A 14,881-nucleotide genomic window follows, 5' to 3' on the forward strand; every position below is an offset into this window, starting at 1 on the left:
GAAGTCAGGGTGGTCATAATTTTTAACTCATATAACATGAATGTTCTCAAACCTGCAATGAACCAGTGTGGGGGTATAATCTTAACTTTTAACTATGAATAAGTTCTTTGGCTATCAATAAGACGTTTTCAAGCTATCACGTGCTGGTATTGAACATTTGTAAACAAAGAATACGTCTCCTAGAGTTACTCTACGTCTTAAATATCAACAGATCGGACGATGAAGGTAGCACCGCTGCGACGGACGGTAGTACATTGCGCACGTCGCCGGCCGAAGCCGGCGGATCGGCCGCTTCCGACAGCGGCGGCTCGGCGGCCGAGAGCATCGGTGGCGTCTCGGGCCGAAGCAGCGCTTACGGTAAATATTTAATAATTCATCTAGATTATATTAATATAAATATGTGCTGAGCAATTAAGTGAGAATGGCTAAATTGCATTTTGCGCAAAGTAGTTACCTCCTTGTCTTAAATTTAGTTTAAAGTTTTATCCAATTTAGTATGAAGATTATTAGCAAAAACATTTGTCATGGCTTTTCAAGAAAATCTGAAATAGTCCGTAGACTTTATTATATTGCTTACGTATAGTTAAAGTGCTACTAATTCACACTTATAGTATAATGCAATGCATAAATGCATGCATATGATATGCTTGATATGTTTGTGTGAGTGTAAATGGTGTTGTAGGAGAGATGTCTGCGCCCTCCGGGCAGCCGTGCTCCACTGTCGTGGAAGTTCCTGCTGCGGTTGCAGGCCAGTAAAATATTTTTATAATAAGACTATCTGACTTGCGCGGTTTTAACTGCAATGATAGTAATTATATATTGGTGCCTTAGGTAGCAGTAGTTTCAATTTGTTTTTTTTTTGTTTATATATATATATATATATATATATATAGTTAACATGAAAGTATAAAAACGTAATAAAATTAATTTCTAAAGTAGTAAAATTAACCAATGAAATGTCTGACAACAGCAGGTCCATCAAGCTCGTCTCAACCAATGCCATCGACGTCCCGCGCGGCGGAAGTCGAGAACGAGGCGCGCAAGTTGCACGCACTGCGACTGTCCCTGCTGTCCGCTGCTCTGGATGCTTTGCCCACACTCAGGACCTTGCCCGGAGTGCGCGCTATACCTTTTGTACAGGTTTGTGTCATCGTGGTACTAAATACTATATTAAATACCTAGATACATGTAGTAGTAAGTTGAAGGGAAATTATACCTTTCGTACAGATTTGTGTGATTGTGACACTTAATATTGTATTATTCCGTAGATAAATGTAATAATTGTAATTGTGTATATATTTGTAAAATACAATGAAATGTGTTTATAGGTTGTTTTAATGTTGGCTGGTGATCTCGACTCCAGCGTCGAAGGTGACCGAGCGGTACTAGAGCGTTTGCTCGAAGTACTGGTCGGTGAATTGGATATTCAACCCGAAGAGCCGTCAAGTGGTGAAGATCGCACTGAGAAACGTGAGCTGCAACTAGCCATCATGAGGCTCGAGTTGCTCGTCTCGGAACTAGACGAGCAAGTGGCCGTGCACTCGCCGCCTGTACACGAACGCACCAATAGGAGGGAACTTCAGCTCGTTATTATGAGGTTACTCAGTAAGTAGATATTTATTGTATTTATCAAATTACCTTAAACTTAAATTGATCAGTATTGTTTTAATAAAAATATTTTCTCTTTTTTTTTGTTTATAATTCTTTTGTAGTAAAAGCATTACCCGAATGAGGATTTAGTGCAACTAATATTTTTTTTATTATGTAACTTAGTCAATTTGGATTATAAGCTATCAGTAATTGCTATAAATGGCTGCACGAGCTCTAACCACACAGTGTGGTAAAGCGTAGTCTGGGCTTTAATTCTTATTTATCACGACGACCATACACAGCACTCAATCGATCCGATAACTTCACTGCAGGTGTGCTAATGGCTCGCTGGAAGACGTGCGGCGCGCACGCGGGCGGGGCGGGCGGCGGTGCGGCGCGCGGGGAGGCGCCGGGCGCCGCGTGCGCCGCGCACGTGTCGCGCCTGGCCGCGGCCGCGCTGGTGCGCGCCGGCGCGCCCAAGCACTGCTACAACGTGCTCGCCGCGCTGCTGCCCTACTGGAAGGAGAAGACTGCCAGTGAGTATTTTATTCTGAAGGAGGATAGGGTAAATAACACTTTTATTTTTTTTATCATGAATAGGTCGGCAAACAAGTGTACGACACTTCTGATAGTAAGCGACTACCGTAGCTTATATACGTCTGCAACACCAGAATTATTTTTTTTCGAAAACCTTTATTACTTTCACAAATGCACTTACTGAAAATTTCATGTATACACCCAATAGCTTATGTACCGCGTAAAATTTATTTTGAAAATAAAGAAAGAATATGAGAATTCGTAATGTTTTTTTTTGTAGATTCAGGCACTACAACAACTGTTCAGCAGTTACTAAAACCACAACCGCCGCAGCCACTACCAGACATGCAACCATTCTTTGTCAAAGAATATGTTAAGAGTAAGTATAATTGTGTTTGCTAGCAAACGAAATAAAAGACTTCAATCACATCGACAATTAATATAACTTAGGTGGACGAAAAAATAGTCAAGTAAATACGCATTATTAGATATAACTAGAAAAGTACTTGTCAGATCTCGATTAAATTTAAATGGAACCATTGGCAAGCACCAAAAGAATCATCGAAATCGGTCCACCCAGTAGAAAAATCTGAGGTAACCATACATTTAAAAAAAGCAGTTGAATTGAGAATCTCCTCCTTTTTTGGAAGTCCGTTAGAAATATCATACTAATGTCATAACTTGCCATTCCAAAACTCACGAATGATTTTTAAATTTTTATGATTTTATTCACAGGTCACGCCTTGGACGTGTTTGACAACTACCCACAATTAGTAATGGAAATGGCTTTACGGTTGCCGTGCCAAATCCACAAGCACTGTGACCCGAAACATTTCGATGCACGTTGGCGTACATTACTTTGCGAATACATGATGAACCAACAGACACCGCTCAGGTAAATAAGTGATTATTATATGTAGAACATATCCAAAGGCTTCCATTGATTTTTTTCGCTTGACAAGATTTTTTTATTATATAAAATTAAAACCGATGCGAACTGCAGAGAAATTTTTGTTATATATTCAGGAGGTAATTTTCAATCTTCATCTCTAAATTTCAAATTTTTCATATGCTAGAAACTTGAGCTGAGCAAACAAATTATCATTCCTTTTCTAGCCAAGACGTTGCGAACGCCTTTTAACTGCGTTCGAAACGTTTTTTCTTTTAAATATTATTTTCAAAATGAACGTCTGACAAGATTAATAATAACTAATCGTCTAAACTATAGAATATGTAAAGATGTAAAGAATGAATTTTTCTTTGGAACAGGAAACAAGTCCGCAAGCTACTGCTGCTGTTGTGCGGGACTCGCGAGCTCTACCGCCAGCTGCGCGACGTGCACGCGCTCGACACGCACCTAAACGCCGCGCGCGCGCTGCTCGCCACCGACCCCGCCTACGACAAGCTGGTGCGCTTGATGGACCATTTGAAGGTAACTGGATTATCACATTCACCCGAATTTGTTATTTTTTTTTCGAAACAGTACATAGTAAATAATAATTTAAAAATATAGGTGTTGTAAGTGTAATCCGAGTAATTTAAAAATATGAAAAATCGCTTGTAAATATATTTTAATGGAAATTAATGAATAATTTCACTTTCTTTATATTATGTTTAAGTTTCAAGAAGCTATATTATTAGTTATATTAGGTACTTTGTTTTTAAAGAGACGATGAGTAAAGTATAAAAGGAAATGTTTTGTGGGGCTTGTAAAACTAATGTTTTTAATAATAAATCGCCAGTAAGATAAGCGCGATGAATTAATGACAAGATATCAACAGAAGGATACTTTAAAATAAAAATTTAAAAAATGATTGAGACTAGGTGATAGAAATATGCTAACGCGTGCGGTCGTACCAGGCGTGCGCCGAGATCGTGTCGGCGCGCACGGGCAACTGGCAGCACACGTGCGCGACGGAGCGGCGCGAGACGCTGGGCTGGCTGGTGGGCGCGGCGCGGCGCCTGCACCCGCACGTGGCGCCCACCGTGCTGCAGCTGCTGCAGGCGGCGCTGTGCGCGCCCGCGCCGCCCGCGCCGCCCACGCCGCACACGCCGCCCGGCCCGCCGCCCGCCGCGCCCGCCGCGCCGCGCCCGCCCGGCGACAAGGTACGAACGTATAACACGACACGAACGTTCGGTAACATGTTTTACGTTAAAATTTACTTACAGTCGAATACGTCAATTTCAATGTTGTTTAAAGCGTCGCAAACGCGTTGCCGACCCCACCCTCCACTCTCCCCAGTAGATATGGCCACCCTACTCACCACAGGAACACAACACTTACTTGAGAGCTGTAATTTTTAGCTGTGATCTTCTGTAAGGTTGTGTCCCATACAGATTTCTAAAAAATTTGAGCAGGATATTATATCCCACTGTGCTCTACCTCAACACCACTCCTTTCTTTTGGTCTACACACATACTGCCTAAATAGTCTCACAATAACACTGGTATAGGTAGTTATGTTAAGCAATATAGGTAGTCATTTTAATTATTACTATATTCATAAAGTTCACATCATAAAACCTTTTTATTCAAACATACTTTTATAATCACTTCAATTTTTATTTAATAGGAATAATTAACTATTTAAAATGTTTTTTTTTTTTATATGTGAATTTATAATTCTGGTAATCGCATGGAAAACGAGTGATACTAAACCCACACAAATATACCGCAAGAATAATTCTTGTTGTAGTTCAATTTAATTATTATTAATTAACAGTAATTATCGTACATAATAACTACTGGACAATTTTTATGATTTGTTTGAAATTATAGTATATTATCATTTTATAAAAATTAGAACGCAGGCGAGTGGCCAGATCGTGAACGAAGTACCGAGAGTGACGCGTTTGTGTCCGACGGATCTAAGTTCCAGGAACATAGAGTACCGCAACTGGTGCAGCAGATATTAAAACAGGTAAAACATAATTTTATCTTTTGTTAAATTAATTTTAATTTTATTATCTTAATTAGGTATATTATTATATATCAAATCTTTATTTTAGGTCAATCAAGATGAACTTAAACTATTTGTGAAAGCATTCCTTTTGGAGACCAACTCAACAGCAGTTCGCTGGCAAGCACATGCTTTACTTCTTGCGATTTACAAGTAAGAAACTTTTGTAGAATTTTAAATATTTACGTTTAATTTTGATCACATCATATCATATACATATCATATACGTTTGTTTCCTTGTAGCAATTGTTCACAAACTGAACAAGCCTCCCTTGTGTCTTTGCTGTGGAGCTTGTGGCCTACACTGCCTCAATATGGAAGAAAAGCGGTACAATTCGTCGATCTGCTTGGATATTTCACGCTTAAAACTCCTAACATCGATACTGAGGTCAGTACTTATTGAAAAATGGTTGCATAACACCTTATTTTCGATCATATAATCATAATATAAATACATTTTGTAATACATTAAATTGCAAATAAATTATTAGAAAAATAGCGTATAGCCCAAAGAAGTAACTTGTCTCAGATTTCTTCTCGGCTTTGCGGCGGTGAAGTTAAATAGTCTTTAGTATGTCTCTGTGTTTTTGTAGAAATTCTAAGATAAATTCATATTGCCTTGCCGATCTACGCGTTGAATCACCTCCAACCCTTTTAAACTAAGCAGTATCTTTTCGTTCAGTCGTACATCGGCAGCGCGGTGGAGCTGCTCCGCAACCAGAACCAACTGCTGTCTTCCCACGGCAACTCCGCTCTGTACGCGTCTCTCGGCGCCTATGTGGAACTAGACGGCTACTACCTCGAGTCCGAGCCGTGCCTCGTCTGCAACAACCCGGAGGTGCCCATGGCATCCATCAAGCTGCCCACCATTAAGGTTTGTTGGCGACGTCTCTCTCGGTCTTGTGCCGGCTCTCGAGGCCGGTACGATACTGCTGTGAGCACTTCTATTCGATTCTGTTGAGAGCTATTTGTGTTTATAATGCAAATATTACAGGTGACCTTCTTTAAAAAAAAATTCATGAGCTTATTACAATTTACAATTATACTCAAAATTATTTTATTTTTACTCCTATTGATATATCTCTTATCTTTATTAAGAAAAATATTCGTTTTCTTAACTATAATCACTGTTTGTAGCATAGATTTATGTTTAGCAATGTAGGTAGTACACTCAAATATTTTTCAGTTTTAAAATTACGTTGTAATAAGTTGCTTATTTAACGATAAATTCAATTTAAAAAAAAGCATGCTTACTGTGTAAGTATTTTGTACTTTACGTATTTAAAAAATTATGTATATTAAACAGCAGATTATTAGGCAGAAAAAGTTGTATCGCTTAACTTGTCGTTAATATGAGAATTTGAACACCACATGTATACAGATAATTGCATGTCGTTAGCTTATGATCTACGTAAAATAATATATTCAAAATATAAGCTAAATATAAATGGCGTAGCTAAAATTGGTCGCACGCTTAGTGTTCAGCATGAATCGATGTCAAGTAGAAGTTGCACGGTAACGCTGTCGGAGTGGTCCTTGCCTCTACCAAATAAGAGCTAATCGCATATAACTGGCGCAGATCGACTCGAAGTTCACGACAACGACGCAGATCGTGAAACTGGTCAACAGCCACATGATCAGTCGCATCAGCCTTCGTATCGGAGACATCAAGCGGAGCAAGATGGTGCGGGTTATTAACTTCTACTACAACAACCGTACCGTTCAGGCCGTACAAGAGCTCAAGAATAAACCAAGTATGTTGCTGTTTGTTGTTAAGCCACTTTTTGTATTTATGTGGTATAACCCTCGAATTTAACAAAGTGTTTGCGAGTAGTGCCTATGCTTTTGACTTTTATTATAATACGAATATAATTTTTTTTTGTAGTTTGTAGTTTTTGTTTCTGTTATTTTTTTTATTGATTTCATACTTAAGGTCTATTAGTGATCTTCTTTTATATTATAAAGTGTACTAATTAATTGAGTAAGACTATTGCTATATATCCTATTAGAATATTGTTAAAATCCATAATAATCACATTTGTTTAACAGGTATGTGGCACAAAGCGAAACGCGTTCAGCTCCAGTCGGGACAGTCGGAGGTGCGCGTCGACTTCCCGCTTCCAATTGTTGCCTGTAACCTCATGATGGAGTACGCTGACTTTTATGAAAATCAACAAGCCACAGGTACAAACAATACTTATCATAATGTCTATACCGGTAAACTGTATTCTATGGAATTACATTTTTAATTTTTCTTGCCAGGTGAATCTCTGCAATGTCCTCGTTGCTCTCAATCTGTACCAGCCAATCCGGGAGTGTGTGGTAACTGCGGAGAAAACGTCTTCCAGTGCCACAAGTGCCGGTGAGTAAAAAGAAGTGACTATTGTAGGTAGAAGTTTGTAGGTAGGTTACCCTACTCGGCAAACGACAACAAAATGCGATGCACAAACGATATGCTTCTGACAAGTTTTGAAGTAAAACGCATTCTTTACGCACGCATAACTTGGGGAGTAAGCTGGTGAATGCGTTACGAGAGCGTTACGAAAAGTGTGATCGGGTGAGGCGAACGGAAGTTGAAGGAGAGCTATACATTAAATGGAGCTAAAGAAGTTTTACTTCAGTCTTGTAGTCTAAAGCACACTCGTTTCTTTTTTTGTTTATACTTTTTACACATGTCAATTATTATTTGTGTAAATACTGTTTGGAGTCTTAATAATAAGTGTAATGTCGTTTCAGCGCTATAAACTACGACGAGAAAGACCCGTTCTTGTGCCACGCGTGCGGCTTCTGTAAGTACGCGAAGTTCGACTACACTCTAACGGCGCGGCCGTGCTGCGCCGTGGACACCATCGAGAACGACGAGGAACGCAAGAAGATGGTGCAGACCATCGGCGCGCTGCTCGACAAGGCCGACCGCGTCTACCGCCAGCTCATCGCCAACAAGCCCGTACTGGAGGTATGCATATGGAAACAACTAACTACCTATAAGGGCCCAATTAAAATTATATTCATTATTAATTTTATTATAACGACACGATAATCATGTTATTGAGCTCTAATTGGATAAAAAAAAATTACTGTATTTACACCCATGCAGAGTTTGGTCGCCCGGGTACTATATTATTTTGAGATTAATAGGCTATAATGTATTTATAAGTCTATTTGTGATGTTACTAAAATACATAGACACATAACTCACATTTTGTTTGTTGAATGCAATCCTAACAACATATTTATAATAATGAATGAGAATTATAATCGATAACAGTCGCTGGTGCACAAGATAAGCGAGCACCGCGTGGAGGGGCGCGCGGACGAGAACAGCAACGGCGCGGGCGGCGCCTTCGGCGGCGCGCAGATCAACCGCGTCATACAGATGCTCGCACACAAGTACTGCGTCGAGAGCAAGGGCCACTTCGAGGACCTCTCCAAGATCATTCAGAAGGTGCTCGCCTGCAGGTGCGTGCGCCATAATACTACTATACACTCTGTTGTTCTACTAGATTTATCTTTGGTTGTATCTACCATTGTTCTATATTACCATGATGTTTGTATTCCTGGCTAGACTGATTGAAGGCTATGTAATACTTATGTTTATATTTAGTGTTTTGATTTTATTATAAGCCCAAAATTAGATGATTAGAATAATAAACTTTCTATTTCCGGACATTGGTATTGAGTATAGAATTGTAGGTATTAGACATAATAATAATCCAAGTACTATTCATTTTTTTTATTATTATCCTTATCTTGTTTTCAGGAAAGAGTTAGTTGCCTATGACAGATCACAAAGTGAACAACTTGAAGGGGATACGTTACCAGTTTATGCTGGCTTATTGCAAAATTATGACGGTGATGTTACTAAAGGTATGTCAATTGACATATATAACTAGATATAGTAATGTGATCTCAATATCAATACTACTCTAAAACCAGTCACTTTTTCTGTTTTTGTTACATTTTTGAATATCTATACTGTTAAAGAACTAAACAAATGTTATATATAAAATTCTCGTGTCACAATGTTAGTTAAAACACTTCTCTGAAACGGCTGGACAGTTTTTTCATGAAATTTTGTGTGCATATCGGGTAGGTCTGAGAATCAGCTAACATCTATTTTTCATACCCCAAAGTTATAAGTGGGGGAGGATTAAGGGGGTTAATAACATATATGGCAAAACGTTTGCGGGGTCAGCTAGTTTTTGTATATAAATAAGAACTTAAACGTCTAAAGCTCGAAATTGTGAGCTATGAACCTTTTGTTTTTTACCTTTTCTGCTATTGAAGAGAGTAATAAATTTACCCAGTAGAAGTGAGAATTTGAAAAATTACACCTTAATGTGTACACCTGTATGTAAGATATAATATATTACCTCTTTCGGCCACGCACTGTCTCCCAAATCGTAACCCCTCTCTTCTCGATTTAATTATTGTCTCCTCCACTGACCTTGTTGAAAAATATGGTCAGTGTAATGCTCTTGCCTTTTCCTACCATGACCTTATCTACTTATCGTATAGACTACGACCACCAAAACCAAAATCTAGGATCCTTATGCTGCGTAATTTTGATGGAATCGACCATGATCGCTTGCATGAAGATGCCGTTAAAATCGACTGGTCGGTGGTTCTCACTGCCGATACAATTGATGAGCGTGTTACTACGTTTAACTCTCTTTTAACTAATCTTTATAACATCCACGCTCCCATCCGCCCAGTTCGCATCAAACATCTACCCGCACCCTGGCTAACCGATGACATCAGAGCTATTCAACATAGAAGAAACATTGCGAAGGCTAAATATCGGGCAAACCCTAACGAAAAAAATTTAGAAAAATATAAAAAAATAAGAAATCGTTGCAATACAATATGCAGAGATAAACGACGTCACCACATTCACAAGCACGTGACCGAGGAAGTCGATCCTTCTAAAGTCTGGAAATTTCTACAAACGCTTGGAGTTGGTAAAGCTAAACAAAACATCGAATCCAATAAATTAGACTTCAATCAGCTTAATCAGCATTTCTTAACTTCTGATTCTATTGATGGATCGATCAAATTAAATACACTTTCACAAATTTCAGCTACATCCACTCCAACTTTCCCCTCATTTACTTTCAGTCAGTTCACTGTACGTGATGTTAAGAGGAATATTTTAGAAATTAGCTCTAATTCTGTTGGCGCTGACAGCATAAGCCGTAAAATGATCATGCCGATTATTGATGTTGTAGCTCCTATTATTACATCAATCTTTAACTTTTCTATCCAATCCTGCTCCTTTCCATCTGTGTGGAAAGATGCTCAAATTATCCCTCTACCAAAAAAGCTGAATCCCTCTAATTATTCTGACTATCGTCCTATAGCTATTCTTCCCTTCCTTTCAAAAGTACTTGAGCGACTTATTTACAAACAAATGACTCCTTTTCTTCTTCAACACAACCTCTTCAATCCTATGCAATCTGGTTTTCGGCATGGTCATAGTACGACTACTGCTTTAGTTAAAATTACAGATGACATCAGATTAGGTATGGACAATCAACTCGTCACAGTATTAATTTTACTTGATTTCAGTAATGCTTTTAATGCTGTTGATTTTGATTTACTACTAGCCACACTTAGTTCTCTTAACATATCTCCTGAAGTGATTGACTGGTTTCATAATTACTTGCACAATCGTCGGCAGCGCATACTCATTGATGGTCATTCTTCCAACTGGTGTATGAGTAAAGCTGGCGTGCCGCAAGGTGGCGTGTTGTCCCCTCTATTATTTTCGATTTTTATTTCATCTGTCACTAATCACATCTCTTCTCTCTGTCATTTGTACGCAGATGATCTTCAAATCTACTCACAATCTCATCTCAGTGAAATCTCGCAATGTATAAATTTGTTGAATAAAGATCTTACATCTATTCAACGATGGAGTAAGTCTTATGGTTTAAGGGTTAATCCTATAAAAACGCAGGTTATTGTCGTCGGCAGTCAGAAGTTGATTTCCCGTATCAACTGGACGCAGTTACCGCCATTAATAATTGATGGGGTTTGTTTACCGATAAGTGATAAGGTTAAAAATTTGGGAGTTACTTTTAATAAATATCTTTCTTGGATTCCTCATGTTAATGAAGTAAGTAGGAAATTGTTTGCCTCGATGAAATTGCTAAAAAGGCTACGTAACTTTCTCCCTATTTCCACTAAAATAAAGATAGCGCAATCCCTTCTGCTTCCCATTCTTGATTACGCCGATACGTGCTTTATTAATCTAAATGAGGAACAAGTAAATAAACTTGAGCGCCTACAAAACCTCTGTATTCGGTTTATATTTGGACTTCGTAAATATGACCACGTTTCTGAATTTCGAAAAAAACTCAAGTGGCTTCCTATACGACTTCGAAGGAATACTCACATATTGACCCTTCTTTATACTATCCTCTTCAATCCTTCTGCTCCGCACTATTTAAAAAATCGATTTGAGTTTCTCAGTAATTCTCACGAACGGCCTCTCCGTTCGGAAGAAAGCCGGATATTGAAGATCCCTGCACATTCTACATCCTTTTATTCTAAATCTTTTACTGTAGAAGCTTGTCGTCTTTGGAACTCATTGCCACTGTCTATAAAGAATGCTCAAACATTAGAAACATTTAAAAAACTCACAAAAGAAATGTATTTATCGTCTTAATGTATGTCAAGCAATTTTATTTCAATGAGTACTTTATGCTATGATGTTTTGTCTGTCATTTAAAATCTATCAGGTTTTTTTTTTTTTTACTATTATTGATATATATGTATTTGTGTATGTATGTGTATGTGTATGTATGTATATATGTATATGTATATATCTGAATGTATGTATATGTAAGTAAGTATTATGTATATGTAAGTAAATGTATTTGGTGTACATGTACGTTTGTGACTATGTACATATGTATGTTACATAACATTTTTGCGCCCTATCCCACACTTCTTATTTAGTCCTCTGCCCAAAGGTTGCCTGGAAGAGATCGCTGTAATAGCGATAAGGCCGCCTGTTGCAGCTGATGCAAACTTTATTTTTTATATTTCATTTGTTATGCTGTTAAAACCTTGTATTAGTGTGCGAAAGTGTAAATAAATAAATAAATAAATAAGATAAATTCGGATGAATAAACGTATGTCAGCAATGACAATGATACACGGCTGCGTGCGCACAGAGAGCGGGGGCTCGTGCTACGGTTGCTCGCTGGCGTGCGCCGAGCAGTGCCTGACGCTGCTGCGCGCGCTGGCCTCGCAGCGCGAGCACCGCGCGCGCCTGTGCCGCTTCGGCCTCGTGCACGAGCTCGTGCACCACAACCTGCACCGTGGCACGCCGCAGGTATTCCTCACTTCCCGTCTCCCTCTTGTCTCCCTTCAGTCCCCTCTCTGCCCACCTTTATCTACATCTTAGGTGTCTGACTTAATACTGCGAGGTGTATAAGTGGGTATGTTACGTTACACATGGAATTAAAAAATGTGGACCCCAGTTGCTACTTTTCACTAGCTTAAAATATTTTTAGAATTTTTTGGTATGTTTATTCATAATCGTATAATTATTTCCGATGAAACTAATTTTTTAAAGGTCCACAGTATTGAGTTAGACAACTTGTACAAGCTCCATAAACCTAAGTTTATAATTAAACTGTAAAATGTTTTAAATATTTACTCAGTATTTGGTATTCCAGTGTCAAGACGAAGTTCGCTCTCTCATCTGTCTGGTGACCCGTGATAATCTCCCAGCGACGAAGCAATTATGCTATTTGCTGTCACAGAGAATCACTCTGTCGCTAATGGGTCATGCCGCTTCACAAGACCATAACAACTCCGTAAGATATATAATTTATTATTCATTTTTTTAAACTAATTATAACTAATATTAGTACAATAATTATTTATAATTTTAGGTACGACCTCTGGTGCTTTTATTGGGCGCATTGGTTAAAGTCCAAGATTCGGTAGAATGCTGGGAAGTAAGATTGCGTTGCGTTGTAAAGCTATGGGTTTGGTAAGTACATTTTAGAAACCTACTATATTTTATAAAATACTCATGTAAATAAAAAAAATGGTTCAAAACCTATTGTATTGTAAAGGTGCTGTCCTCAACTAACGGAAGTGGTCGGCATACCACCAGCAGCCACTGCTATCTTAAAATCAGAAGCGCTGTCTGGTATCCCTGGCATAAATACTTCGTCACCTAACTGTAAGTATACTCATATGTAATAAAACTTTATTCATTTATAACACCATGGTCTCAATAATATTGACTTAGAAATCACGGTTATTTCCAAAAGTTCTTAATTAAAGCCGTTCCATATCGAAAACTATATAAGACACCCTTAACGTAAGAAAAGGTAAAACAATTTTATTTTTATAATATATTTCATTTCAAGTTGTTAAACTTTCACGGTCACAAGGAACATTTAATTACACGGGTCTCACCGCGATTTTTATTTAGAAACTCCCCGACATTTGGGATGTGGTCACAGGTGGTTCACACCGTCACTGTCACCCGTAGTTACAAAATCATTTCAATCGTATATGCTTTTAGACGAAAACACTGTTCAGTAGCTAAGATGTGTCGTGTGTAGCGCACCAGTTCGCGCTCCAGCAAGTGGCGCTGCCGTGCCTGCGCTACATGCAGGAGCTGATGGAGCCGGCCGCGCCCGCCGCCGCGCCCGCGCCCGCCGCCGACGACCAAGCTAAGGACACTAAGGTACTTGTGACCCGCAGACTAGGGTAATTCCTGTATTAGAATCAGAGTGCCTAGTGCGAATTTTGTTTAATCCGTCTCGCAATAACGGGCGTAAACTTTAACTTCATTTTGTATGGGAAATTCGGGATTTCAACCTAGTTCTCGCGTTTACCGCTAGATGACTCTGTATCGATTGTATCGTATACTATTCTTTATCGTCTAGGCTGCACTGTTTAAATTCCCATACAAAATAATTTTCACGTATAAACGCGTTTCTGTCATGTTTCTGTGAATAAAACTCGCACTAGGTACTCAGATTTAAGTTGTATAGCTGATCCGAAACTATATGTATTACGTCGTGTAACTGAGGGGAGGTGGGGCTTGTGGTACATGCAATCTGTTAGTTAACCAATAGCGTGTATACGTGCGTTGTATACGAATACACCTTCAATATAGATTATACACTACTTCGGGTTCGACTTCTAACTACAATCCTATAAATGAGGGTTTCTGTAGGTGTAATAGAACACGTTTCAGGTGGAAAAAAAAATCTTAGCCCTTTACATGATCTCTAAACACCAACAGAATTCCCGGTACGCAATTAGTAGTCGAACATCGTATATATTAAGTTGTAATATAAATTCTTAAGTATTACTTAACTATATATATACTTATAGTTTGTGTGAATTTTACAGTAACCTATTTTCTTACAATCGTACTTACTATTGGACAGGAATCTACTCAGCCAACAGCACCTCCGCCTATAGTACTACAGGCGAATACAGGCAACTTAGTGGTAGACTTGTCTGCTTGGCTCGCTGGTAGAGTACCACATAAGCAGTGGAGAAAACTAGTAGCTAAAAACGAGATACCGCCCGCAGACACTACTCTACCTACCCGCGATATACATCTCGCCCACAAGTATCTTGGCAAATGGAAAGAAAAGGTAATGACTACTACGTTAATTTTTTGACAATAAATACTCTTAGAGAACCTGAAACTGTAACAAATATTGAAAATACTTTAAAAATGAGTTAGCTGCTTTAAAAATATAATTTTCAAAAGGTTATTATATAGGGGGTTATTATATAGGGGTATAA

The 14,881-nt window shown here is 38.6% G+C and overlaps 1 protein-coding gene across 1 annotated transcript in view; it reads left to right on the top strand.

Moving 5' to 3' along the window:
* Nucleotides 1-14,881, top strand: part of LOC123666011 (E3 ubiquitin-protein ligase UBR4) — a 64,519-nt gene that overhangs the window by 38,821 nt on the left and 10,817 nt on the right. The window contains exons 54-79 of the mRNA XM_045600228.1: nt 212-357; nt 683-748; nt 971-1,140; nt 1,329-1,605; nt 1,923-2,126; nt 2,408-2,506; nt 2,863-3,022; nt 3,397-3,559; nt 3,988-4,186; nt 4,234-4,241; nt 4,943-5,047; nt 5,136-5,239; nt 5,330-5,474; nt 5,769-5,960; nt 6,666-6,840; nt 7,136-7,270; nt 7,349-7,448; nt 7,823-8,042; nt 8,355-8,545; nt 8,847-8,953; nt 12,268-12,428; nt 12,775-12,915; nt 12,994-13,094; nt 13,180-13,289; nt 13,678-13,802; nt 14,515-14,727. Of these exons, the coding sequence (XP_045456184.1) occupies nt 212-357; nt 683-748; nt 971-1,140; nt 1,329-1,605; nt 1,923-2,126; nt 2,408-2,506; nt 2,863-3,022; nt 3,397-3,559; nt 3,988-4,186; nt 4,234-4,241; nt 4,943-5,047; nt 5,136-5,239; nt 5,330-5,474; nt 5,769-5,960; nt 6,666-6,840; nt 7,136-7,270; nt 7,349-7,448; nt 7,823-8,042; nt 8,355-8,545; nt 8,847-8,953; nt 12,268-12,428; nt 12,775-12,915; nt 12,994-13,094; nt 13,180-13,289; nt 13,678-13,802; nt 14,515-14,727 (3,817 nt within the window). The remainder of the gene's footprint in view (nt 1-211; nt 358-682; nt 749-970; nt 1,141-1,328; nt 1,606-1,922; nt 2,127-2,407; nt 2,507-2,862; nt 3,023-3,396; nt 3,560-3,987; nt 4,187-4,233; nt 4,242-4,942; nt 5,048-5,135; nt 5,240-5,329; nt 5,475-5,768; nt 5,961-6,665; nt 6,841-7,135; nt 7,271-7,348; nt 7,449-7,822; nt 8,043-8,354; nt 8,546-8,846; nt 8,954-12,267; nt 12,429-12,774; nt 12,916-12,993; nt 13,095-13,179; nt 13,290-13,677; nt 13,803-14,514; nt 14,728-14,881) is intronic.

The sequence above is a fragment of the Melitaea cinxia genome, chromosome 2 (genome assembly GCF_905220565.1).
Source record: "Melitaea cinxia chromosome 2, ilMelCinx1.1, whole genome shotgun sequence".
In the NCBI taxonomy this organism is placed as follows: domain Eukaryota; kingdom Metazoa; phylum Arthropoda; class Insecta; order Lepidoptera; family Nymphalidae; genus Melitaea; species Melitaea cinxia.